The following is a 27,362-nucleotide window of genomic DNA, read 5'->3' on the forward strand; positions in this document are numbered from 1 at the left end:
TTGCAAGGCTCGGTATTCTGTTGCTTATAAAAAAGCAGTAACAATAAAACCCTGTCCAAAGTACCCCGAGAACGATCCCTGGGGAGGAAAGGGTGGCTTCCTGCCATGGGAGATGCCATTCTGCACAGCCAGAGGAGGTGCCAGCAGGAAGGAGCACAAGGAAAATGCATCTGAATGGGGACAACCAAGCAAAACAAAACAAAAGCCATCCTACATCCACAGAGCAGCGCGTCTCGCCGGAGGAAAGACGGGCTGGTCAGCCTGTCCCTCTCCGTACATAGAATTTGATCTTCCCTTCATGTCAATAATTACAGTTTCAGCTTCCCTTCTTCATTTTAAACACATTCACATAACGTGCCACGGCAACATTTTGGTGTGAGCTTACAATCAGACCACACAGCGACCGACCAACGGAGCCTGAATCGGCCACAAACGCAGGGCTGCCCGCGGTCCCCATCCTCCCTGCCCTGTCCCCAAAACGACACTTGCAGAAAAGTTAACCCAGACTGACAAAGCTGCTACGTGTCACAAAAGGGGCACAGCTGGGTAAGTCCCTAGGAGGTTAAAGACACCGCTGCTGTGGCACCCTTCTGCGTGATGGAGCAGGTAAAAACCTTTCTGTTCCAAGTTTTCAGCATGTAAGACGTCAGTCTTCTCAGGAAATAATCACACACAACTGCTTGGTATCCAATTAGAGGATTTCTATAGCATCTTTAAAAAATTTATTTAATATCTTCTAAAACTTCCACTAAACTTGGTTTCTTAAATCACTTCTATACACAGTCAGATTTTGTTATAATTGTCTTGAGGCTCATAAAAAAATAAGCATTTAAAATGCCCAAAGAGCAGTTTTGCTTTAGAATTGTGCTACTGAACTTGACCCCCAACATAGAAGAGATACTTTTGGTAATAAGGTGACCCCAAGCAGTATAAAAATATACATAAAAATACCCAAAAACCTCTGTCCTCCAAACTGAAGGTCTGTTCATGGGAATTATTATTATTATCATCATTATTATTTTTGTATATCACTGGATTTCATTACCTTCCACTAAATATTTACAGAAACACACATGCCCCTGCTCGTTCCCTTCACCCCCAGGCTCTCCTGCTGGTGAAACCGGGGGCTGCTCTGCACCATGGTGCACACAGCCTTGGGTAGGGGCTGGGGTGACAGCCCCGGGTGGCATCTGGGTGACACTGATCGGTGGCATTGGGGTGGCACTGCGTCGATCAGGACCTGGGCGCTGGCAGGGGATGAGGCTGCCACGAACTGGGGGTGACAGCAGGGACTGGCTCCTTCGTCCCCTGCCTGCAGCATGGCCCTGGCTTTCCAGTGTCCCTCTCACTCTGGGGACAAAGGATGCCTGAAGTTCTCACACAACCACCCTCAGAATTTGGGTCTTTTTCTCCAGTCTACCCCAAGGAAATTTTAAATTAACAAGAAAAAAAAAAGGAAGGAAAGAAGTACTCCGTACCATTCTTAAATGACATTAACATGATGTGGAAGCTAAGCAGCACGGCCCCGAGGCCAGGTACATGAAAAGATGTACGATCTCTTGAGATGTGGGCACACGGTGTGCCAACGCAGGCACCCCCTGATGGCTAGGAAGACTTGGAGCTATTCCACAGACAAAATGAGCCAACACTCACCGCGCAGGCTCAGGACACAAATCTGGGATGCTTCTGCACGCCTTCTTCGCACGCATGCGTGCGGTGGGGCTGGGTGCTAGTGGTGGGCAGGGGACACGCAGCCACGCTCTGGTAGGGTGCGGGTGGGAGGTGGGGGCGCGGGGCTTGCCCCCTGCCTCCCCCGGGGTTTTCCCAGCTCTGCTGGAGCCACCTCGGGTCCGCCAGGTCGGGCTCCGCTCACCGCTCCGTGCGGAGACACGCGGCGCCTCTTGGTGCGGTTTCACACCCTGTGCTCGAAGACTTGCCATGACTTTCATGGAAATAACACAGCCGTGATCAGGGTAAAAGACTAACAGAGGCCTTTAGCCCAATCTGAAAGAGGTTTTGCTTTCTACAGCACGGACACACGACATAGATAAATAGGTACTGGTTACTGTAAAGTGACGATGCAGCGTCGGCATTACTCTAATGTTTCTGCCATTAGGGAACACGTGAGCGGTCAGGAGGTGCGGGGAGGAGTGCTGGTGCTCGGCATCGGCTGCGGCTGGGATGGGTTCACAGCCGAAGACACTTTTAGCTTTACTCGACACGCAGTTTTTACAGCGTACGACCAAACGCCCCAGACAACGTTTCGTACAAAGTGTCTCCAGTCCCACCCGCGGCGTCCCGAGGGACCGAGTAAAGCTAAGAGTCTGCTTGCGAGAGGAGGCCACGTGTGTGTATGGGTGTGGGTGTGTGTGTACGGAGGGAGGGAATGGGGAAGGAAATCGGTTTTGTTGAAACCAAGCTCTTCGGCAAACCTCCCTTCTCCTACCGCTGGCCGGCCTCCCGGATGCGGCAAGCCACTGCCGTGATGAGCGCCGCGCCCTTGCCGCTGCCGTCCTCCGACTGCAGGAAGGTCACCTCACACTTGGGGGACAGCTGCTTCACTGTCTCGTGCATGACGGTGGAGAAGCTGCAGGGAAGGACAAGGACAAGGAGCTCGTGAGGCCTGTGGGAGGACGATGTGCCCAAGGCTGCCCTGCGCGGCCGCACGAGATAGCTGCCAGCGTCCACTGCTGTGGTGCCAAGGAGAAAAGGCAGCAGAGGGCACTTGTTAAATCCACATTGCATGCCCAGAGCTAAACCTGGCCCCACCTGTGCCCCCCCCAGGCCACCAGCCTCACCAGAGGAGGTTTTAGCTGCCCCCTACCCATGGTTGGGTTCAACCCGGACCTGGCTCCCCAGTCATTAAGGAGCAGCCTCCCAAACCAAGCCCCCCTGCTTCCCTCCCCAGCCCAAATCTCCTCGGATGACCCCCTCGAGCTACTCACTGCGGGTGCAGCTTGTAGAGCGTGCCGTCCACGCCAACTGTCACCTTGAGGAAGTCCAAGCCGCGGTTCTCCCGGATCTTGTCCACCACGGCCGCCATGCCGGCCCCGCAGAGCTGGGCAGCGCGCCGGGCCACCACCGTGCACACCTCCTTCACGATGATGCTGTCGTCGCACGTGCTCTCCAGGCCCAGGTGCTGGAGGATGGAGCGCACTTGCAGCAGGGCCAGGCAGTCGCTGGGGAGGACATGAAGGTTGGGCAGCGTTAGGAGGAGATGGGGGCAGCGTGGGTGCGTGGCTTCCCCTTCCTCATCCTCCTCCTGCACAGCCCGGGTGCTCCTGGCTCAGAGAGCATCAACCCAAGGGGCTTCACAGGCAGAGGATGGAGGAGTCCGTGTTGTCACCCCCAAACACAGTTTCCCTGTCCCAAATCTCTGGATTTTACCCAATTATTTTCACTGTATCTTGCCCTGGTTCTGAGCTGAGCACTTGAGGCTTCTCCCGCAAGACCTGGGAACACTCCTCCCAAGCTCCAACCTGCAGCAGCGAGGCCAGGATCAGGTCCTCACCTTTCTATCTGGGACAGGAACTTGGTCTCAAAGATCCCTCTGGTCTTCAGCCTCTCGGAGATCCGTCCGCGGAAGAGCAGCCCTCGCTTGGTGAAGTCTATCAGGATGTTCCGGACGATCTCCCCCAGGTACATCCCGCTGATCATCTTCTCAAACCTAGCAAGGAGAGGGCAGGGCTGAACCTCAGGGCACGAAGGATCCAGATGGATTCACCGGGAGGCAGATGGGGCAACCTGGAGCTGTTCCTGGACACCCAGCCTCATCTCCACCTTCCGACACCTCCCCACAGACACCAGGGGTGAAGGGACACTTGTCACAGCCCCCAAAGCCCCCACGCACCTTTGTTTCCCAGGGTTGAGAGAGAGCTCATCCACGGCCAAGTCAAACTCCGTCCGTATGTCATCCAGACACCCGCTGTCGCCGAAGGCGCCCCACTCCATGTTGATGCACATCCTGCCCTCATCACCTTCCACCAGCTCCACGTTCCTCATCTCCTCCATGTAGCAGGCGTTGCTGCCCGTGCCTGCGGGGAGAGGAGCGTTTGTCACTGGGGCAGACGGTGAAAAGCAGGGTGTGCACGCAAGACAAAAGCCTTTGGACACCCTTTTCAATGAGATCCCTTTTCAACAAGATCCCTTTTCAATGAGATCGCAAAAGGTGCTGGGAGCAGGCAGCGGTTCCTGACCAGGATCAGGATGAGCAGAGGAACCCTGTAAGAAAGCTGCAGCTCTCACCGACTATCAGCCCCACTTCACAGTATGGATCTTCGTAGCCACACGTCATCATGGTGCCGACCGTGTCATTTACCACCGCCACCACATCCAGGTCGAACTCCTAGAGGGAAAGGGTTGCACGTCTTACCTCTGGGGGACACAGCTCACTGCACTGCCCCCAGGGTCGGGAAGGGACTCGTGGGCTTCCTACGGCCCCACGCTTCTGCCAGTGGGTGCTTGGGGCTCAGGACAGCTCCAGTACGATGCAACTGGAGAGGAAGCGGCCTGCTGGGACAGCCCTACCAGAAAGAACCCCCAGGGCAGGAGCTTTGGGCGGTCTGCACGGAGGCAGCGGTGTCCCCTCTGCTCATGGGGACGTCTGCTCCTTCCTGGCCAGGAGCTGTCTCCTAGCTCCAGGGCCTGAAAATCCAACCTCTAGCAATGACTAAGGGTGGTTGTTAAGACTCAGACACTCATTAACCGTGCTCAGCCCATTAATTTGCAGCCCAATTAAAGACGCCAGAGAGAGTCGGGATGTGGGAGTGAGAAGCCGGCTTCTCAGCGGCACGGCCGCTCACCTCTCTCCTGTGGATCGCCTCCTTCAGCAGGCTCACCACATCCTCTCCCTCGCAGCCAGTCGCTTTGAAACCTTTTGTCCACTTGAGGAGAATCCCCTGTGGTGGAAGAAAAACAGGGTAAATGGGGAGGGAGAGGGTCACCCCCTGCCCACCAGCTTGCGGTGGGCACCCTTAGGTCTCTGCCCGTGGGTGGGTGGGCTGGGTGTACCTCATCCAGGCTGGTCTGCTTGCAGGGGAAGGAGAAGGTGAACCCCAGCGGGAGCGAAACGCCCTTCATTCCCATGTATTCCAGGAAGTCGGAAATGCAGTGGACGATGTGGTCGAAGAGCTGGGTGCACAAAGATAGAGGAAGCGGTTACAACCACAGTGAGGAACACCAGCCTGCCCAACAGACCCGAAACAGCAACCTGTGGGTGTCACGGGGACACTTCCCTCCTCAGGGTGTCCCCAGAGCCCATCTGGCTCCTTCTAGAAACATTCGCCATCCATCCCCAAGTGCTGCCCAAAGTGGTTTGCAGAGCACAGAGTGTGACTCGAGACATCTCTCACTGCTTGTGCGCTCCCAGAGCCTGTGGTCGGCCAGTGTTGGCCATCTGAGCTGCTGCTGCTGCCACCCCAGGGCCCTGACCCTCTGCCTCCAGCAGCCCATCCTCACCTCCTCGCCCGTCCCCTGCATGATCTCCAGCGGGATGGAGTAGATCTTGTTGTGCATCTCCACGCCGCGCCTCATCCCGTTCCGCACACGCACCAGCAGCACGCGGAAGTTCGTGCCCCCCAGGTCCAGGGCGAGGAAATCGCCTTTTTCTGAAAACCAGGAGAGATCATCAGGAAAGAGACCCCAACAGGGAGCATCGTGGACATGCCCAGAGGCTGATCCCAATCTGCTTTCATGCTGGGAGGCCTGGAAACCAAGACCTGGATGGGAATGGGTTGGGAATGGGATAGGAATGAGCTGCAGATGGAAAGCGGGATGGCGATGGAGAAGTTTCTCCAGACCTCAGGAGACTCCTTGCCAAGGGGCAGGCACACACCCGAGCCCCAGACAGACCTGGGAGTACAACCCAGGACGATGGTGGTGAGAAAGCTGTGGTGGAGCGAGCACACCCAAAGCAGAGCTTTGTGCTGGGTGCAGGCTGGCCTGGAGGCTCTTCCCAGTAGCGTACTGGAGGCTCAAGCCCTTGGTGCCACTCGCACGGTAAGGAGAGAAGGACAAAGGTCCCAGCCTCTCCTGGGTGGTTCAGATGTTCAAGCCAAGATGCTCCTTGCCCTACGTAGGGCATGAGCAGGTCGGGCTGATCCAGGTGCCTCACCTGTCCCATCCGGAGTCGAGCACACGTAGGTGGGCAGCATCTTCACCGTGGCCTTGGCGTGCGTCTCCTTGCCCAGCCCCTTCTCCATCTCCACCCTCATCCTCCGCTTCACCTCCAGGAGCTGCTCGTGGCTCAGTTTGAGGGCCTCCAAGATCTTCTGCCTCGCCTTGTGCTGGGCGGCCAGCCTGTAGGCCACGGCCGTCACCATGGCTGCCCCCTTGCCGCTGCCGTCCTCCGACCTCACGAAGCGGATCTCGCAGTCGGGCAGCAGCTTCCGCACCGTCTTATGGAGGCGCCGGGCAAAGCTAAGGAGGAGGAGGAAGAAAAGGACTCGAGTGAGCCACCATGGGTCACATCAACCTCTGGGATGGCAAACGAGGAGGATTTGGGATCCAAATGAAGGTGCCCGGGGGCCAGCACCCTGCAGCCAGACCCCCTCTTGGTCCCCACTGGCCTCTCGCCGATGTTTCGAGGACTTACTGGGGATGCTTCTTGTAGACGGAGCCGTCCACGCCGACCGTGGAGCGCAGCCGGTCCACCCCCTTGTTCTCCTTGATGCGCCGCAGCACGGCGGCCAGGGTGGCCCCGCACAGGTTGGCCGAGCGGGTGGAGACGATCTGGCAGATGCGGTGGGTGGCCAGGCAGTCCTCGTGGGATGGCTCCAGGCCCAGCTTGGTGAGGATCTCGTGGGCTTTCTGCAGCCCTTCTTTCTCCCTAGGCAGTCAAAACAGAAGGGATTAATTCCTAGAAATCCAGCTTTCGCCACCTGAGGTGTCCCTGTTGGCCCAATGGGTCCGATTTCTCCCAGTGTAGATGTCAGGAGGTGGGCTGGGACACCAAAAAAACACCCAGACCCTACTTACTTCTCGATAGCGGAGACATATCTGGTCTCAAAGTGGCCGGTAGTGCGCAGGTCTGACGTGAGCTTCCCCCTGAACAAGAGCCCCTCCTTGGCCATCTTCACCAGGATGAGCCGCACCAGCTCTCCCATGTACATGCCGCTGATCATCTTCTCAAACCTGCCAAAGGGGCGAGCACCAGATGCGTTTGTTTGGTTACTGGAGGTGGCCACCAGCAGCACAGGCACGCAAAAATCAGCTGGTGCCCCAAAAAGAGGATAGAAACTGAGCAATTCAAGGCAGTGGTGTGCCTGCGCCCCTGCAAGAAGCGAGGCCAGGCTGGCCTTACACCCTCAGCTGTGACACCGCAGCCTCCCAGGCACAATCTGGGTGTCTTTTTCCATATTTTATCCCATCACCAAGAAACTAAAGGCATGTTGATGGGCATCCTCCTGCGAGGAGGGCTTAAGGCTACCTGATGGGCAGAGATTCCCCTTAATCCCACCACTGCTGCCAGCTGGGATGGTACCCAGGGAGGTCTGTAGGACTTGGCTGTGAACATTAGGTGGTGGTATTTGCTTTTTGATCATTCCATTGGCAGGGGGAAGGAAACAAATCAGCGCATCCAAGCGGAAGGTTGATGAGGGAAGCGGGCATTAGGGGGCTCACAGCCCGAATCTCCAACGCATCCCCTGCTGAAGCTGCTGAAGCTGGCAGGGTGGAGGACGCCGTGACCCACTTAACTGGGATGACCGCGTCCGTCCCCCAGCAGCAGCACGACGGGAGGACAAAGCAACGCGGAGCAAAGCCCATGGAGCCAGGATCCTGCTTACAGCTGCTTGCCGGGGTTGAGCGAGCCCATGTCGATCTCATGGTCGAACTCTGTCCTGATGTCGTTGAGGGCGCCGTCGTCGCCGAAGGCGCCCCACTCCATGTTGATGCACATCCTGCCCTCGTCCCCCTCCACCAGGTCGATGTGCCTCATCTCCTCCATGTAGCAGGCGTTGGTGCCGGTACCTGAACCAAGCGTGGGGGTTCAGTCACGTGGAGGTGACAAATGGTGCCGGGTTCCCCTTATTCTCCATAATTAGCACCATATAAAACACTAAAACATCTCCTTGGTTCACACAGGAGAACAAACAGGCAGTGCTGTGCCTGTTTGCTTTTAAGTGCTTTTAAGGCCACTATCACCTTCCTTACTCCCCAAAAGACCCTGAAACCCGCAAGGAACATGATCCCTTTTGGGGGCTGCTCAGGACGGACCCGAATTCTCCCCCGCTCAGCCCTGCTCACCGACAATGAGTCCAACTTCGCAGTTGTGGTCGTCGTAGCCACAGGTCATCATGGTGCCCACGGTGTCATTCACCACGGCCACGATGTCTATGTCAAAGTCCTGAAATGCAGGAGAGGAGGCTGAGCGCCGCCGAACCCGATCACAGCACCTCTGCAAATCCCATGCAGCCCGTCCCACCCCCGAGGGACCTGCGTGGCTCCTTACCCCTCGCTTCTTGATGGCTTTGCGCAGCAGGGACACCACGTCCTTGCCTTCCACGCTGCTGCACTTGAACCCCTTTGTCCAGGTGACGAGGATGCTCTGCAGAGGGACAGCAAGAACCAGAGCTCAGTGGGACCCACACACTTCAGGGTCCCCAAATCACCCAACCCACACATGGATGGACAGACGGACAGCACTGCAGGTGGAGTTCCCCCCGTTATCTCCTGTGAGCCATTGCATCAGCAACAGTTTCCGCATCCCGGTTTATGGCCATGGGCCCGTGAGTCACTCGCTCCCTCCTGCCGGGAATGTGACCTCGGTGGCTGGGTTCATGGAGCCCTGGAGCAGAACCAGCTCCAGTGCATGCAGTGGATCCACGGATCTGCCTGCTACGGGATGCATCTCGCCGCCCCACCAGCACAGGCACTGGGACTGTCCCCATTTGGGGACGGCAGAGCTATCACTGTCGCCCAGAAAAAGGGTGGGGGCATCGACCGAACTGGCAATCTCCAACAGCAGTTTTTTCAACCCAATTGCTGGGGGTGCTTCGGCAAGAGGCAGACAAACAGCCTTATGGATGGGGAAACCGAGGCACAGAGTGCAATGAACTGGGTGCAACCGTGGAGCCGACACTTCCTCCCTCAGCAACTTGTCCCTTTTACAGCCCTCGCTGCCCCCGCGAGGGAAGCAGCAATCCTTCCTCATTGCCACCACCACGTCCCCGGTGCAGAGGTCGTGCCCTGCTGCCGGGGCAGCGTGGAGCCGCCCGGACCCAACCCCTGACCGTGGCGAGTGAGTTAAAAACAGCCCCTGGGAGCAGGAGACGGCGGCACGTGACGAGCGGAGCAGAGCCACATGCCTCGGGGCTCGCAGCGAGGTCGCGGGCGCGGATGTGATGCTCGGCACGTCCGTGCTGTGCAGCGCTCGGGGCTGCTGCTGCTTCGTCGAGCGCCGGCTGCGCGGGGGGATGGCTGCCACGACGAGCTCAGTATCATCCCCCCCCCCCCCCAGCCCTGCACATCCCAAAGCGCTAAGGTTTAGTGGTGGGGATGATCTCAAAGGGGTTTTTTTGCAACCTGAATGGTTCTGATGTGGTGCAGAACGAAATGCGGAGCAGATCCTGTCACCCACCTCATCCAGCTTGGTCTGGTGACACGGGAAAGAGAAGGTGAAGCCAAGGGGCAGCTTCTTGTCCTTGATTTTCAGCTTCTCCATGAAGTTGGCCAGGCACTCGGCGATGTGGTCGAAGAGCTGAAAGGTTGAGGGTGTGCATGAGAGCAGCGGTCGCGTCCCATGTGCTGGAGGGGCTGGTGTCACCCTCTGTCCCCCACAGCACACCCACACGGTCCCAACCTGGCATCAGGGATCCAGAGCTCCGGGCAAAGAGAGGCAGAAGCTGCCCAGAGCAGGGAAAGGACACAAAGGGACCAACCCCAGCCCCAGCAGACATCTCGGTGGCTTGGAACAACCCCGGCTCCTTCTAAAGGATGGAGCCACCACATGTTGGGGCTCCCCAGGAGATAGGGGCCGGGGCGTAAAGGAGGGGAGGCTGCCACCCACCTGCGCCCCGCTGCCCCGCATGAGGTCCTCGTGGATTTCATAGATCTGGCTCTCCATCTCCACCTTCTGCAGGCCGTTGTCGGACACCCTGACCCGCAGCACGCGGAAGTTGGTGCCGCCGAGGTCCAGCGCCAAGAAGTCACCGTCCTCTGTGAGGAGAGAGCCAGGAGTTAACGGGGCCAGGCCCCTGCGGCAGCATCCCGGAGCACAATGCCCGAGTTGGAGCTGCAGGGCTGGCCAGGGGGAATCCTGCCCCCTCCCCAGATGTGGGGCAAGGTCTGGGATGGAGCCCTGGGGACAGGTGGGACGTATCCTGACCCCTTATCTAGGGGATCGCTGCTTGTGGTGGAAGCAGGACTGGGGGCTCTGCAGGAGGAACCCTGAGCAGCCCCATCCAGGCGAACCAATGCCCAAAACACCACCCAAAAATGATGCAATTCCTGGGGAAGACACCAAAGCAGTGCCATAAGGGAGGTGGCACCAGGCTGTCCCCTAACCCTTTGTTGCAGGGACCCCGGGAAAGCTCCCAGGTCCCCAGCCCCAGCGACCAAAGCCCTGCTCCGAGGCTGAGCCCCGCCACGCTCTCCTTCCTTGAGCTTGGCTAAAACTTTGCTATGGGGGTAGGGGGACAGGGACTGCTCAGGGCTGTCCCACAGCTGGCTGCCCCACACTTTGTGATTTTTTTTTCTCCGTTTTACCAAGCACTATGGCAGCTCGCTGATGGATTTGGGATCAACTGAGACCTGGGGTGTGGGAAAAGCGCCCAGCTGGCTGTTTCAAAACCCTGTCGGTGTGGGGAGAGGGCTGGGGGAAAGCCCTCCATCAGCACTGTTTGGTTGCTGCACACATTTAAATGTGCTGTGCTGGCTCCCCCGGGCAGATTACAGCGCCCGGGGGCCGCATTGTGCCCGGCCCTGCGTTTACAAAGGGGCTGCGGCTGGAACAAAAAGTGTGGTTTATTGGTATTCCAGGGGGTGCAGGCGGCCGGCACCGCTAGGCCCCAGCCAGGCACTGCAGGCGGTGACAGACCCCAAGGGTGGCCTGGAAGTGGCTTCACGGAGCCTTTTTAACCAGGGGTGTCCCAAGAAGTGGTCCTCCCTGCGCAGGAAGGGGGGATTGGTGGTGAACAGAAATAGGATGGCGGTCCTGAGGTGGTGGGGTCGGGCAGCTTTGGTGCGATGGATGAAGGAACGGGGAGGTTTGGGGGGCTGCTGGGCTGCAAGGTGGGGTCCTGCCACCAGCCCCTGCTCCAAGCCAAGTGCTCACATTGATTTTGGGGTGGTTTCATGCTCATTTACCAAGAATGGGGTCTGCAGGGGCTCTGCACGGCCCTCACTTCATCCCTGGAGCAGCGCAAGCACCCCAGGAGAGCTGTCAGCTCACAGCACCCTCAGCAAGGCTCAAGGCTGGGGCTGCGGGGGGGGTCCCAGAGGTGCCCCAGGTCCTGCCCACGGTGGGGTCTCCCCATTCCCTTCCCTTCCCCATAGCCCCCTCGGATGGGTTTTCACAGCAGGTTTCCTTTTCGCAGCACAGCATTTGGGCACTTAAGCCCCGCGAACCCCTTTTCATGGGGGCAGCCCCACGCTGTGCTTTTTCCCTTCCTGGAGGCCAAAGAGCAAGGATGTGGCTGTCCCCTCGTCCTGCCCAGGTCCAAATCAGCCTTTCCTCGACCCTACAAACAGCAGCCATCACTACAAAGCAACGACAGGACGTGCCCATCGGCCCCAAGGAACAAAACACCAGCTGCAAGCCAGAGAGGTGTGAGCGGCGGTTGGCTTTGCAGGAGGAAAGGAAGGCAGGAAAAATAGGAAAACTGGGGAATTTCTCTCCGAGAAAATTCCAGGATCTGGGCTTGACGATGGACTGGGTTTGCAAATATCACAGTCACGTCCTCCCTCAGATTAGGGCCTGGTTAGGCGATAAGGTGCGGGTGGCGATGCCGAGCTCCCGGCAGGAAGGCAAACACCAAGCTTGGATTCCAGGCACTGTTTGCTCTCAGCCCTGAAGACCAGCGTCTAATTCCGTTAAACACACCCGAGCTGCCTGGAAGGAAGTGCTCAGGCTGTTAGCTAAGCGGGCAGGGCGCTCTGCCCTGCTTGGAAATGTTTTCTGTCCGGGCTGGGGCCAGGGAAAGTGAGCGCCTTCCCCAGGAGCTGTGGGGTTTGGTGGCCCTGGGTCCTGCCTGGTCCTCGAGGGGTCAAACTGATGGTGTCTGAAGTCCCCTTCCATTGGAGTACCCTGGGACCTGAAGTCCCTTTCCATCAGGGTGGCCTGGGATCTAAAATCCCCTTCCATCAGGGTGGCAGCAACTCAGCACTGGGAGCACAGGGGGGCTGTAGGTGCATCGGGCTGTGCCACGCTGGGTTTGCACCACCAGGGATGAACCCAGCAGCTTGGTTCAGGCACAACCGGGTCCCTCGAGCAGCAGGAACGTGGCTGAGCCCACCGTGAGCTGGAAGAGAGCAAGGAGGTGCCAAAAGCAAAGGAAAAACTCATTTTGGGGCTGTTTGCTGCCTCCAGCGGCTGGCAGCGGGATGCTGGGGGCATCTGAGCACTGCCGTGCCCTTGCCCTGCATCTCCCGCGGGCACGACCTTGTGTTTATGTAAGCCCCTCTCATCCAGCCCCGAGGAGCAGGCATCATCTGGCCTAATCCGACAGCAGAAACTGTGCAGGAGCACGGGGAAGCATGAAGGGCAAGGACGCTTTGGAGGAGGACAGTGCAGAGCCCTGGGAGCCTCAAAAAATAAATAAATATATTTTTTTAAATAGAAAACTGCATCCCTTCGTGCAGCAACATGCCCCTTGTCACCCTAAACTGCCACCCAAGAGCGGTGGCAATGATGTTGGCTTGCAATGGGAGAAAAATCCTGGTGGAATTTTTTTTTGGGGGGGTTTTATGGTAAAGTTTTTGCTCGTGCAGCCAGCAGCAGTGGGTGCAGGCTCTCCCTGCCTCTCCTCGGGGAGCACCGCCACACACGCCCCGCTCACTCCCGCGCCGCTCCCATCACCTTTGGCTGCCGTTGTTCACGTAGCCGGGGGCAGGATTGGGGCTATCCCTGTAATTAAGGCGTTCTCAAATATTTAAAGAGATCTAAATCTCAATCCCGGGGCAGGCGGCCAGGTCCGGCTGTCGGCGGCACCGGGGTGCGGGCGGGCACGCGGCCGGCTCCTGATGCTCCTTGTGGCTTCCCGGGGACCCGAGAGCTGCAACCCCCCCCCTGCACCTCCACCCATCCATATCCTACAGATCAGGACCCGTGTCTGCAGGTCTGACCCACACCAGGATGGGGATCTTCTGGTAGCTCCCTTTTTCCCTGCTTTTTCCACCGAGGTTTTATAAGATCCCGTTGAAGGCGCCGGGGCTGAACAGCATCTCCAGCCACCGAGCCCGAGGAGGAGGTGCTGGAGGAAGAGGTTTGGTGCGGGATGAGCAAGTCAGAGCCTGAAACGGGAGCCGTGCCTGGCCATGAGCGTGCTCCATCTCCTGGCCGAGAGGGGTCTGGTCCCCGCCGGGAGGCCGGAGGCACGTGGCAGCGTGCAGAAAGGCGCATTGTGAGGCTCCGAGCCTCCCCAGAGCCTTCTCACGTGGTCCCCACAGTGTTCAGGGCTGTCTGGCAGCACAGCCGCCTCCAGCGCTGATGAAATGCGATGAGTCGGACCCGTGACAGCCTCGTCCTGCCGGGACGGGCACGTGAGGGCTGAATCCCACCCCAACCCACGCCGCCACGAGCTGGGAGCCCCCCGGTCCCCATCCTGTGCCCAGCACCCCCTGGCACAAGTGGGACCTCCTTTTGGGCAACGCCAGCCCCATTCCTGCAGCACTGCAAGGCCAAGTGGCCCCTAGCACGTGGTGGCACCTCCAGGGCCACCTCGCTGGGGACAGCTGGCCCTGCTCGGCACAGGGGGAGCCGTTTCCCGTTGCTGTTCCCGTACCTGTGCCGTCCGGGGTGGACCTCACGAAGGAGGGCAGCATCTTCACCGAGGCGGTGGGGTTGGTGTCAGCTCCCAGCCCTTTCTCCATCTCCTTGCGGAAGCGCTCGGACACCTCCTGGAGGGTCTCCTCGGAGAGCCGCATGTGGTACAGGTACTTGTCCACCTGAAAGGTGCCAAAAGGCAGGAGGTGAGAGGGATGGGGGGGACCTGGGCATGAACCCCGTGGTCAGAGGAAGCTCTGCCAGCAAGAGCAGGTCATCTGTACCAGGGGACAGCTGGGCCCACGCTGCTGCAGCAGCTTTTCTGCATGCTGGTAACACTTGTCACAGCCCTGGCACATCTTCCTGAACACCTCGGGGTCACAAAATCGCGCCTTGTGCCCTTTGCTGCAGCATCACCAGACGGGGATGCGGGAGAGCCAAACCCCGAGTTCCCCCGCAGCCCCCAGCCACGTTGCAGCAGGGGCCTGATTCTGCCCCCGAGTCGAGTCCTGGGGCTGTGCAGCAGAGGATGGCTGGGACTCAGCACCCCAACCCGCTCTGCGTAGGCTGCTGGTGGGGAATTCACCCCATTTATTTCATTTCCTTGCTCTGCTGGTCATTCGTTCCCTCCTGGGGAGCCCTTACAAAGGGTTACGGTGCTGGCAGCTGCTCAGTGCCCTGCAGCAAACACCCAGAGCCACGAGCGAGGTGCCCAGAGCCACGTGCCAGGTGCCCGGCTGCCCCTACAAGTGGCATCGAAGCGCCCCTTGGGAGGACAAAGGGAAAATCCCGGCCCCAAGCCAGCCACTGGCGCCGGGCACGCTCCTGTCCGTGAGCTGGGCAGGGCCGGCAAGCGGAGAGGCGGACAGACAGACGGACCGCCAGCTTCCCGAGCTGTGCCCCGTCGCAATTAACTTCACTTAACGTTAATTAAAGGGCAGCTGCAAGCCCTGCGAAGCCAGAGGAGAACCCCACCCAGCTGCTCACCTGTCTGCAGGCACGTACCATGGGGTCACCCCGAATCCGGCGTGCCTTTTATTCCTCCTGATGGAGGAAATTGGCATTTTGCGGGCGCGTAACGAGCACTGCCCTCGCTGCCCTGCTCCCCCGCCTGCTCCGGGCTCTGTCTCAGGGCTGCTCGGGGTCCCCTCTCTCCAAAATTTCTGGACCCAAACCCCACTGAAGGGGCTTGGAGCAGTAGGCAGCGTGTCCAGACTCCTCCTCGCATCCCCCTGGGGGTTTCTGGCCAGGATGTGACCTGGAACAGGCGACTGGAGCTGGGGCAGATGCGAACCGGGAGCAGCCCACGAGGAAACGTGCCCTTCCCCACCCCCCTCAACTGTTTGCCTGCCCCTCCTCACCCACCTGGGGAGCAGGAAGGCAAACACCCGCTGCTTCCTCCCCTCCCGTTTGCTTTCCCCGACTGCTGCCCACGGAGCAGGGCTGGGGTTGCAGCCTCTCGCCTCCACCCGCTGCCTCCTCCACGAAATTCCCTCTGGGACCGCCCTGGCGGCCGTGGGTCGATGGCACCGAGCCGGGCCGGGTGGCCCAAGCCCACGGGACCGTGTTCTGCTGGGCTGCGGGCGCCTTTCCCCAACCACCGCCCCGCTCCTTTGGGTGCCTCAGGAGCACCTCGCGCTGCCTGCGGCTCTGGAGAGGCAGGATCCGACCTTCCCTCTGCCTCGCCTTGCCTTCTGCAGCCTCAGGTGGCTCAGGGGTTCCTGGTAAAGATGGTTTTGGGGCAAAATGTCCCAAGAAAGCTCCTTTAGGTCAGTGGTGCATGCACCGTGCTGCCGGTGCTTGTGGCATTGCTCCTGAAGGGCAGCACCACGGTGCAAAAGTCTCTCTCCCATCCTTCCCTTGGACCTCATGTGATGGGGTCTCATCCCTGTGGGGTCACAAAAAGCTGCCAGCACCCCCCTGTCCCCTTCGTCCTTCCCACAGGAGCTGGGATCTTCTCAGCATCCTCCGAGGCCAGCTCCCTGCCCTGGTGCAGGGCACGAGGTTGTGCCTCCCCTCCGCAGGACACGTTCCTCATGTCCTCCAGGAATAATCGGCGGCGCGAGACGCAGGGTGACCTTCCTCTAATCCCCGAAGCTCTTTAAACCCGGGATCATCTTCTCCTACAAACGCAGACCCCGTCCCACTTGGCGGCTGAGCCAGGTCAGGGCGGCCGGGGCATGGTGGGCGCTGTGGCACCTCCCCGGGTCCAGGCACCCGGTCCTGACCCAGAGCTGGGGAACACGACGGGACCCAGCCTCAAATAAACGGGGTCACTGGTCCCAGTACGCCTTCCCTGCTGGTACAAACTGGGAGGTGGAGGACGGAATGGGAAGGAGGCTCTGCTGCCCTCCCTACGTGCTCTGAGGGAGGAGGAAAGCTTGAGCTGCGGGGGAAGGTCCGGGTGGTTTGGGAGTTGCTGGAGGAGCAGCTCCGTGAGCTGGCCAGATGATATTTTCTGATTTTTTTTCCTCCTAATCCTCCAGATGTTCCCACCAGTGTGTCCCTAAGGGTTTGGAGCTGCAAACGCACAACCAGGAACAATTTCACAGAATTTCTAGGTTGGAAGAGACCTCAAGATCATTTTCCTTCCAGTTCAGGGAAAACTCCCTTGTGCTCAGACCCTATCCCGGCGCATAGGCAGTGATTTGGGTTGGGGCACCCCAAAAAGAGAGGGGGGAGGAAAGGAAAAGGAAGCTCTGCGACTCGTGGCAGCGGGACCAGCACCGCTCGAGGGTGGCAATAGCAGCGTGATTACGGCTTCCGGCAAGCGCCACCGCTTCCTGCAGCGCCGCAGGGACGGCCGGGGCGCTTCGTGCTCCTGCAGCGCCCGCGTGGCCGCTGGCAGCCATTCCCCTTTGCCGTTTTAGTTTTTTTTTCACCAAAAATAAAGCGCCACGGGGTCGGTCCCCTCCGGTTTCCAGCTGGACGCAGCCGTACCAGGAGGATTCGCGGGGGATGGCGTGATGTCACGAGGGGCTGGCGGCGTGCTGGAGTGGATTCTTTGCCTTTTTGGCAACGGAGAATCAAATATTTGTCAGGATAGAAAACACAGCCCAGTTCTGAGAGGGCTTCAATGCTTTGATGAACAGAGCTGGGCCAAAGCAGCGCTCCTGAAAACTACAAATGCGCACTTCCAGCCCTCCCCGGCCTCCTCCTGACAGTCCCTTTTCCCGAAATTGATGAATTCCCTTTTCCTGAAATTAATGAATTCCTGCCCCAGTTCTGACACAACCACGACCTTTCCCTTGGCAGACGCCGACCTTGCTCCAAACGCTGCCAGTCCCCGAGCCCCTCGCTTCGGGGGGCCGGGGGCTGACGCTGCAGCCACCCCCTGACCCCTGCAGTACCCGTGTCCCTCGCCCGCTCCCTGCCTGCTGAATCCAACCCCGCGTGACCCTCCTGGTGCGGCCAAGCCCCCGATGACACAAGCCCCGAGTCATTTCCAGCCGCAGTGACTCAGACCCTTTCCTGCTCGGCCGGTTCCTCCCAGCCCTCGGCCGAATCCTGCCCTGCAGGAGGAGCAGGGCGCCCGTTCCTCAGCCCCCTGCATCACCGGGAGCCGGCGAATGGGGACCTGTCCTCCTGCATCTCCCCCTGCCAACCCCACCCAGCTAAGGGCAGCCCCAAAAAAAAAGCATTTGAACCTGAAAATGGCCTTGTTTCCAGCTTGAAATTGGGAGCCAGGAGCTGGCTGTGGATCATCCACCCTACGTGCACCCTCCTCCCTTACCAGCAGCCCTCTCCTGTTTTAAACCATCCCAGCCCCCCCTTCGGATGCTGCCTCGCAAAAAAAGGGGGCTGTGAAGGCTGGGAGCAGCATGACACGGCAGGGAAACTGAGTCACAGCCCGAGGCAAATGGGAGGAGGCTCGGGACGGGGCTGCACCACGGCACCCCGAAAGGTGATGGAGGCCAGGGAGGCTGGGCAGGCTGTCTGTCTGTCTGTCCCTCCGTCTGTCTGTCCCGCCGCTGACCTTGCCAGGACGAGGAGAAGCCGCACGATGGCTTCCAGGAACCTGCAATCCCAGCGGGCCCCTCCCACGGCTGCAAAAAAAAAAAAAGGGAGCCGGGGCGAAAGGAGCGACATAAAATTAATTTACTGCAGCAAAAGATAAAGGGGGGAGCAAAACCTGCTGGTTGGGGCCAAAAATGGGAGTAAAATGAACCTGAGCTCCGTTTTTCCCTTCTTTCTAAGGAAAAGTACTGGTGAGGAAGGAAAGCTGCCGGCCCAATTATTTCATGGTGAGTCACGAGCCGCCCGCTCCCGCTGTCACCTCGCTGGCACGGGGCTGGGGCTGGCAGCAGGAAGCCCAGGGCCTGGCACATCCCCGGGGAACGCGGTCGGGTGGCGGCAACTTTCATCCCGGGGTGGCAAAGGACGCGGCCCAGACTCACTGGGGTTTGCACAACCCCTGGGAGGTGAGAGGGGTTCGGGCCCCGACCCACTTCCCTGCCAGCTGGAGCAAAGGGAAAGAGTTCGGGGCCACCGAGCGGGCCCCCGGGGAAAGCTGGGTTGAGGAAAAATGCAAAGAAAAGTCCGATTTTGGGGCTGCTCTAGAGGCCTTTGTCCCGCTGTGGAAAGAAACCACAGCACAGGGAAAGGGCACTTCCTTCCCACGTCCGAGGCTCTTTTCTGCCTGATTCGGACCAAAAAAAGGCGCTTGACCCCAAGCACGGCCTGGGAGAGTGCCCTAAAATCTTTTCCCAAATTCAGGCTTGAACTCTGGGCTTAGGTTTAAGTTTGGCACTTGGAAAAATCACAGCTTTCCAAGAATTTCATCCCCTACATTTCTCTGTGCTGGGTACCTGCTCAGGAGGATTTGCAGGGATTAATTATCTGCCCCTACCAGCACGGATGCCCTCATCCCCTACAGGAGAGCCATGCCGAGCTCCAAATTCGCAGGAATTTGTTTAAAAAACAACACCAGCTGCGGGTCTGGTTACTTTTTGGGGCCAAACGCAGCCGTTTTGTCCCACATCTCCACCACCCGCTTTGTTTGGGCTCAGGAGCAGAAGGAATCACGGCGGCTCCCGGGCACGCCGCGTAACGAAGCCGAAGGTGCTCCACAAACCCCCCTGGCCACCCTCCCCGGCTCCCGATAAGGAACCCGAGAGCTGACCCGAAGCCAAAAACGCAGCAGCGGGGCCATGCCGCTGGCCTATTTCTGCCGCCGGGTTACACAACCCTCTCTCGTGGCTCGCGCGCTTGCACAACCCCACGACACTTGACACAGCCAGCGGAGGGAGAAGACGAACCCGTCTTTCTTTACGGCTAGGGAAGTTATTTCTATGCATGGGTTTTTTTTTTTTTTAATCTTTTTTTTTTTTTTTTTTTTTTCTTTTCCGCACCCTTGTTTGACTTCCTATTTCCCGCAGCCCCAGGGCTGCCGCCAGCGTGGCGGGTTTCACCTCTCCCTGCCTGCTCCGCTCGCCGCATGTCCTCTCCGCCTTCCGAGATGGGAGCGAGGACGCTGGGGCTCCCCGTGGCCGGGCACTTTCACCGCTGCTTCATTTTCATTTCCCAAAACCCCCACCAACTTCCACGGGAACTGCAGCCCCAGCTCAGGATGCAGCAGCCAAACCCCCCCCCCCCCGGCACTCTCAGCAGAGAAGCCCCGTACCCATGGCCCCGGCGGTGATTTTTTGCCCCAAATCTTTAATTTAACGAGAGCTGCTCGCAGCCTGACCGCCCGCCCTGGCCAAACAAAGGACGGGCGTGGAGGCATCGCCGCTCGCGGTGCTCCGAGGTGCCGGTGCCGAACGCGCCGTGCAGCACCGGGACGCCTCCACTTGCGTTCGCGGTGCAAGAGCACGCTGCGGTCCTTGGGGGGTCGGAAATCAAGGCTGGCTCCATTTCCACACGGTTAATTAAGGGGGTTTAATTCCTCCCAGCCATTTCCCCGCCAGCCCCCCATGGGCTCCCCGTGCCCCCACGAGCCCCCCGGTGCCGGCGGTGCCGCGATGCCCGCGGGATGCTCGGGGGCCACACGTGCTACGGGGGCGGCCGGGCAAAAAAAAAAAATGCGGGGAGCAGAGCGGAGGGATCCCCCAGCCCCTGCCCATGGGGGGACACGTGGGGACACTTGGGGACACTTGGGGACATACGGGGACACGCGGGGCCCGCCACAGCACGTCCCGCACGGCGACACCGCCACCCGCCCACCACGGGCCCGCGGCCCCGGCGTCACCACCCTCACCCTCAGCTCCTTTTTTTTCTGGTTTCCCCTTTTTTTCTTTGCTTCTCCTCCTGTTTCCCCCATTTTTTTTTCTTTCTTTTTCACTTTTTGCCTTGCTTTTTATCTTGTCTTTCTTTTTAACCCTTTAACTTTTTTTTAACTTTCCCCCCGCTTTGTCCCCCCTTTAAATATACTTTTTCTTTCCTCTTTATACATGTACATAGGTTTTCTTTCTTCCCCTTTTAACTTTCTTCTCCCCCTTTACGTGCATTTTTTCTTTCTCTCTCTATATATCTTTTCTTTCTCCCCCCTTATATATTTTTTTTCCTCCCCCTTAATATATATTCTTTCCCTTCTCCCCCTTATATTTTTTTCTTCCTCTCATATTTTTCTTCCCCCTTATACACATTTTTTCTTTCTTCCCCCTTTGTATATATATTTTTTTCTTCTCCCTTTTTACATATATATTTTTTCTTTTCCCTTTTTTATATATATTTTTTTCTTCTCCCTTTTTACGTATATAATTTTTTTTCTTCCAACTTTTTAAATATATTTTTCTTCCTACTTTTTAAATACAGTTTTCTCCCTACTTTTTTTTTTGTCCCCTCTTTTTATATATTTTTTTCCTCCCCCTTCGTACACATTTTCCCTCCCCCCTTACCCGTATCCTTCCTTTCCCCCCTTTACGCCCCCTTTCCTCTCCCCCTTTCCACTTCCATCCATCCCCCCCGCGCCTCACGCTGAATTTTCCACCTCTCCCCGTCTCCCCCCGGTCCCCCCGGTGCCCCCCGGTCCCACCTTCTGCGCCTGGTCATGGCTGAGCTCGGTGAAGAAGTACGCGAGCAGATGGGACGCGATCATCGCGGCGCGGAGCGGAGCGGAGCGGAGGCGGCCCCCAGCAGCGCGCGCCGCGGTGCCCGCGCGCGCCCCGCCGCCTCATTGAGGATTCCCCCGGCCCCCCTGTGACGTAGCCCCCCCGCCGCGCCTCCCCATTGGCCGAGCCGCGAGGGTGTGTGGCGGCGCGCGCCGGGGGGCCCCGCCCACCGCCGGGGGGGAGCCCGAGGGGAGGGGGGGAGGGAGGGGGGGGTAATGGGGTGTATGGGGTGGGGGGTATGCGGTGGGGTGTTTGGGGTGGGGGGGTATGGGGTGAAGTGTATGGGGTGGGGGGGTATAGAGTGGAGGTGTTTGGGGTGGTGGGGTATGGGGTGAAGTGTATGGGGTGGGGGTGTTTGGGGTGGGGGGTATGGGGTGAAGTGTATGGGTTGGGGGGGTATGGGGTGGGGGTGTTTGGGGTGGGGGGGTATGGGGTGAAGTGTATGGGGTGGGGGGGTATGGGGTGGGGGTGTTTGGGGTGGGGGGTATAGGGGGAGATGTATATGGGGTGGGGTATATGGGGTGGGGAATTATGGGGTGAGGGCTATGGGGGGATGTGTATGGAGTGAAGTGTATGGGGTGGGGTGTATGGGGTGAGGAATTATGGGCTGGGGGTGTATGGGGTTGGGGGGGATGTGTATGGGTTGGGGAATTACGGGGTGGGGCTGTTTGGGATGGGGGGGTATAGGGGGAGATGTATATGGGGCAGGGAATAATGGGGTGAAGGCTATGGGGGGATGTATATGGGGTGGGGATGTATGGGGTGGGGTGTATGGAGGAGAAATACATGGGGTGGAGGTGTATATAGGGTGGGGGTGTATAGGGTGGGGAATTATGGGGTGGGGGTGTACATTGGGTGGGAGAGTAGAGGGGGAGATGTATATGGGGTGGGGAATTATGGGGTGGGGGTTTACATCGTGTGGGGGATTATATGGTGGGGTGTATGGGATGGGGAATTATGGGGTGGGGCTGTATGGGGTGAGAATCTATGGGGGGGATGTATGCGTTTGGGGGGATGTGTATGGGGTGGGGAATTATGGGGTAGGGGTGTATGGTGTGGGGCTGTATGGTTTTGGGGGGATGTGTATGGGATGGGAGTGTATAGGATGGGGGTGTGTATGGAGTGCTCATGGGATGGGGGTGTTCGGGGTGGGGTGTGTAGGGTGAGGGTATATGGGGGGGATGTATATGGGCAGGGGAAAGTGTAAGGGGTGGGGGTGTAGGGGGTGGGAGAATGTATATAGGGTGGGGGTGTTTGGGGTAGGGAATTATGGGGTGAGGGTGTATGGGGGAGGAGATGTACATGGGGTGGGGGTGTATATGGGGTGGGGCTGTATGGGGTGGAGTGAGTAGGGTGGGAGTGAGTGGGGAGCTCAGGGGAGTGTTTGGGGGGCTGTTTGGGGCTGGAGGGTGTATATGGGGTCGGGGGTGTATATGGGGTAGGGGGCACTAATGGGGTGGGGAGCGAATGCAGTGGCGGGGGACCCGGGGCCGTGTCGCAAGGAGCCCTACAAGGGCCGGGGCACGTCTGGCACCACCAGGCCCTGGGGCAGCTCACGGGGCTGGGGGCAGGCGTCACCAAACCCCCCCCGAGCTCCACCCGCTCGCGGCTCTGCCCAGCTCCAGCCCTCGGCAGCTTTGCCTCGTGGGATTTCTTTCCGAGCGGTCATTTACATCATTTCATTTATTTTTTTTTTCCAGGGAATTGAAACTGCATTTCAAAGGAAAGCGAGGGGCAGCAGCGAGCCAAAGAGACCGCGAGGAACAAACCCGAGCCCGACGCCTTTTATTTTTCCGGGCACTCCGGCCCTTCCTGACCTTTCCCATCAAGTGAGAGCCGGTGTGGGGCAGGTTTCGGCTCCGGCTGCCCCGTGGCAGGGGATGATTCCTTTTAATCTTTCCGGCGTGACTCCGTTTCGCTTCCCCCTCTCATCCAGCTTTCCGCTAAAGACCCGAATTCTCCGCGGTTAAGCCGAAACGCAAGCGTCGCCAAGCCTAAAAATAGCGAGGCACATCTGTCTGCTTTTTTTTTTTTTTTTTTCTTTCACGTGTTTTACGAAGGAAGAGGCTCTACGTGCAAAATCAGAAGCCCAGCTGCCATCTGCCCTGCCCCCAAACTCCCCAAACTTTTGCCTTCCCCAGTCCCAACCTCCCCCAACCCGGCCGTGAGGGCAGCACAGGAATTTCTTTGCTCATGAAGCCGGGGCCGGTCTCTGCCCCGCGCCTGTCTCCAAACAGTGTTTTCTGTTGAGTTTGTAAAGTGAATTTTCCACCGTGGCTCACGATTCCTTTCACACCGCAAATCTCGAAATCCCAATCTCCATCCTTTAGAGCCGGCTGGCGGGAATCTGGCAGTGTTTCAGTGCTGTGCTCCCTGACGATTTCCCTAATGCCATTCCTAAAATAACCGTGGCGAAGGCAGCGCGCTCGCTCCGGAGGAAGGCAGGATCCCGCCAAAGGAGGCTGCGTTGAATCAGCTCTTTGCCCACGGCGGGTCACGGCGAGGGCACCGACGCTGCTTTATCCTGGGGAAACTGAGGCACGGACGGGGAGCGCGGGCGGCACGCGGTGGCCACGGCTAATCCAGGAGCCGGCACTAATCCTGCCCCGTGATTCACCCGCATAGTTTCCACCGTCTTGCTCGCCGCGCACGCCACGCGTCCTGTCCCAAAAGGAAACCCCGGCCGGGGCAGTGCCAGCGGGGACCATTTGCCATTTGTTCACCTTGGAAAGCTTCAACTCGCTGGCGCCCAACCCAACTCTCCTGGGGCTGGAAATAGAAAACCAGTCCAATAGCTCAGCTTTCTGGGCAGCCCTGGCCATGCTGGTGGAAATCTGTCCATCTGTCCATCCGTCCGTCCATCCATCCTGCTGGTGCTCATGTCCAAATTCCCACTGCCGGCGCCAAAAAGCTCCAGCTGCGGGTGGTCCCCAAGGGGGCCGGGGCTGCTCGTGGCTGGTGCTGTGCGGCCGAATGGGGCCATGCTTTTTGTTTTGGGGTGGCACAGTAAATTGGAGGAGATTTAGCTGCCAGCCTTGAACTTTCGCACGTGTTTCGCCCTTCTCTGGTTCTTTTCTGTCTCTCCCACCTTTGGGTGCAAGCCTGGGAGGGTTTCTATAGGGTGCTGCTGTAGGAGATGGGGAGCAGGGGCTGCTATAAGGAACGGGGGGCTGAGGCTCTCTCAGCACCAGAAAATGCAATTTGCCCAACAAGGGGCTGAGAAAGGTGCTGCTGCCCCCAGATGTGATGGGGGGAACATGGATCAGAGCTGCTGACTCTGAGCATCGCAGTCCTCAAAGCTTCAGGAAGGTCTCCAAAAGCTGGAGGTGGTGCAGGAAGGATGCTGGACCCATAAGCAGGATTTTCTTGTGCCCCTCTGAAGCTGGCGTGGCCGAATTCACTGAGAAATCCAGCAGCCCCTCACCCCAGAGGGATCCTGGCTCTGCTCCTGGGGTTGCAGAAGGGTGCGGCCCCAATCCTGGCACCTCCTGCAGGTCAAAAGTCCTGGCAGGGCCACGGGGCCGTGAGTCACGCCGCCCCCAGACGAACGGCCCCAGTGCCCGAAACTTTCCCAACCAGGCCTGGTGTTGTCACCAAACCCGGCCTGTGCCACGCTGGGGACCCAGTGTCTCCCAGGGGAGCATCCCTTTGGCCTGGCTGGTGGCACCCTGGGGACCAAAGGTGGGTGTGAGGATGTGAGCCCCTCTCTTGTAGGGCTTGGGTGCTCAAAACCATCCCCGTTTTTTTTTTTTTTCCCTGCAGGTTTGATAAAATTCAAAGTGCCCCTGGCTGGGCAAAGCGCTGGAGACCACCACGAGGAGCCCCCAGCACCCCTTGGGGGGGTCGGAGGCGCTGCTGTTGCTCTACCCGCAGGGATTCCCACGGGCAGGTCCCAACCCGCTCACCCTGCCCAGCACCTGGTGCTCAGCATCGATGTTGGGAGACCAAAGCCACGTGTGGATGCCCTCCCCTGAGCCTTCCTCGCTGCCTCAGGAGCTGCACAGCGTCCTGGCAGTGTGGGCAGGGGCCGGGGGGCTCCAAACCCAACTTGGTTTGGGCAGCTCCAAAAAAAAAACAGGCTGGAAGCAGTCAGAGAGCGTAGGGAAGGGTTGAGGAGCCTTTGGCTTGTTTTCCACCAGCACCACAACCCCAGAGGGGCTCGGGGCAAAGCCCCAAGCCCTGCCCCCACCTCCTTTGGGCTGGACCAAGGACTCCTTTTTTTTTTTTTTTTTTTTTTTTTTTAACGTTTCCAGCTGCAATGATATCAAAACACCAGGAAAAACAAAAACAAAAACAAAACAAAACAAAACAAAACAAAACAAAACAAAACAAAACAAACCACCTTCCACAAAACTCCAGAAACGCTGAGCCCAGCATCCTCCCGCTGCAAGGAAAAACACTGCAGTCTCCCCAGACGTGGGGGGAGAGCGCTCTGCTGTCACGCAATCACGTGCCTTCCTCGAATTCACACTGTGCTGAAAATCGCCACAAATCTCACAGCTGTGTCAGCTCCACCCTACCCAAATTCTTTGGAATCAGGGCTTCGTGGAGCGTTGCCCAGCGGCGTGGGCTCAGTTCCTCTGATGGGAGGAAGCCGCCTGAAGCAGCCTCGCACCCTTCACGCCACGGACATCACGGCCAGTCCCGAGGCTTAAAAAAAAACCACAAAACCCCACAAAGCCGGGGATAAAATCCCCTTACCTGAGCGCAGCCCTTTCTGCTCGCCGCCGCCATCGTGCCCCCCTGCGCGGTGGCACCGGGCGCCTTTTGCTTTGCGGGGAGCGGGGGGCAAGAGGCAGCTTTATCATCTCTGATCCCCAGCCCTGCGCGCCAGCACCCAGGTCATTGGCTGGGCACTGTGGGGATAAATACAGGATTTTAGCAGCCGTGGCTTTAATCCCACGCAAAATAATGGAGAGGGGGTGATGGAGCCGGGGAGCAGCTCGGGGCGGCTCCTGCTGCGTGCCCCAAATCCTGGCCGGGTGTTGCCGGTGCAGGGATGCGGCTCTCCAGGATGGGGTCGCTTGGGGATGCCCGGTCCCCTGGGGGCTTTTGGAGGGCACGCTGGTGGCTCGTGGGCTGGGCGTCATTGTCACGGCGGCCGCATCGAGTGGGTCACCGGGTGTCACACCTGTTTGCACGGCCAGAAATAGAGGCTGTGTCACCGGCCAGCCCCGTGGCAGCGGGGACGGTGCGGTGACATTGCAGGCTGCCCTGATTTTCGTTGTGGTTTTACTGATCAGTCCTCTCCCTTTTATTTTATTTTATTTTATTTTTGCAAGATGTGCTTGCAAGGGGGTATTTGTAGGGTGAGCCCCAAACCATGCCGGGGCAGCCTGGGTCCTGCTAACACCCCGCAGGTGATGCAGCAGCTGGGAGATGGGGTTTGCACGTGTGCGTGCGTGCACGTGTGCATGCGGGGCGAGGGCATGTGTCCGCCCATGCGGCTCTAACAAGAACACCCCACACCGCCCTGTGGCAGCCCCTCGGCTTCTCGGGGGGGCTTTTCAGATGGGATGCAGGCAGGGAGAGATGCTGGGGTGCCAGGGGAGGACAGAGCAGCCGCAGCAGCCGTCCCCAGCCCGCGGCCCCGTGCTCCGTCCCTACGTGACCGCGGGCATGCACGGCCCCGCTCCCCGCTCCCGGAAGAGGAGCTGGCGAGCAAAGAGGTTTAGGGCTGATGCGCTCCTTAATTCTATCCAACGGGGATTAACGAAGCGGGAGGGAGGGCAGCACCGGCCGCCACAGCCGAGCGGAAGAAATCGCTCCCCGCAGTAACCCAGGCGTGCAGCGAGCAGCGCGATTTTCCTGCCCGGCCATGCAGAGGGAAGGGCAAGGCAGAAAATACCTTTGGGGAGGAGGGGAGGCAGGCAGCGCGCTGCGCTCCCTGGGTTTCCCAGCCTCGTGGCCTCTTTTTTCCCCGTTCCCACTGGGGATGTCCCCACGGTGCTGCAGGACCCCTCCAGCACCCACTCACGGTGCAGCAGGCAGAGGGACGCAGGAGTAAGGTGGTGTTCGAGGGACCCAGAAATCAGCTTTTAGGGTGTCCCAAAGGTGATGCCTGCTCTATGGCATAATTGCAGCTCTGGTGCTGCAGCTGGAGAAGGGATGGGGCTTGTTTCTTGCCTGAGGTTCCCTGATCACAGGGAAGCAGGATTTGCAGGTGGGCTCAGGCACCACCCAGACATGGCAAAGGTTAAAGCCAGCCCCAGATCTGCACTGGGCCTGGCACCTTCCCTTTGTAAGGTGAAGTGCCAGCTGGGGAGAGTGCAGCAGAGCTGAGCCCCATCCATCCCCATCCCTATCCTGATCCCATCTCCATTTATCCCCATCCCCATCCATCCCATCCCCATCCCCATCTCTATCCTCATCCATCCCCATTTCTGTCC

The 27,362-nt window shown here is 58.9% G+C and overlaps 1 protein-coding gene and 1 long non-coding RNA gene across 2 annotated transcripts; one reads left to right on the forward strand and one right to left on the reverse strand.

Moving 5' to 3' along the window:
- Positions 1–686: 686 nt before the first annotated feature.
- LOC311424263 (hexokinase-2) lies at positions 687–21,042 on the reverse strand. Its single transcript, XM_084499265.1, has 18 exons — positions 20,898–21,042; positions 13,941–14,103; positions 10,007–10,155; positions 9,578–9,697; positions 8,450–8,545; positions 8,245–8,344; positions 7,785–7,968; positions 6,976–7,131; positions 6,593–6,826; positions 6,113–6,417; positions 5,458–5,606; positions 5,011–5,130; positions 4,803–4,898; positions 4,246–4,345; positions 3,851–4,034; positions 3,512–3,667; positions 2,946–3,179; positions 687–2,587 (listed from the first exon to the last, which is right to left on the reverse strand). Exons 1-18 carry the CDS (start codon positions 20,958–20,960, stop codon positions 2,443–2,445), a joined length of 2,754 nt encoding a protein of 917 aa, XP_084355391.1. The 5' UTR covers positions 20,961–21,042; the 3' UTR covers positions 687–2,442.
- On the forward strand, positions 20,962–24,005 carry LOC311424304. Its single transcript, XR_014686045.1, has 2 exons — positions 20,962–21,108; positions 22,674–24,005. It is a non-coding gene; the product is annotated as an uncharacterized lncRNA (long non-coding RNA).
- The last annotated feature ends 3,357 nt before the right edge of the window (positions 24,006–27,362 follow it).

Source organism: Aythya ferina, assembly GCF_964211825.1.
Source record: "Aythya ferina genome assembly, chromosome: 27".
Classification (NCBI taxonomy): Eukaryota; Metazoa; Chordata; class Aves; order Anseriformes; family Anatidae; genus Aythya; species Aythya ferina.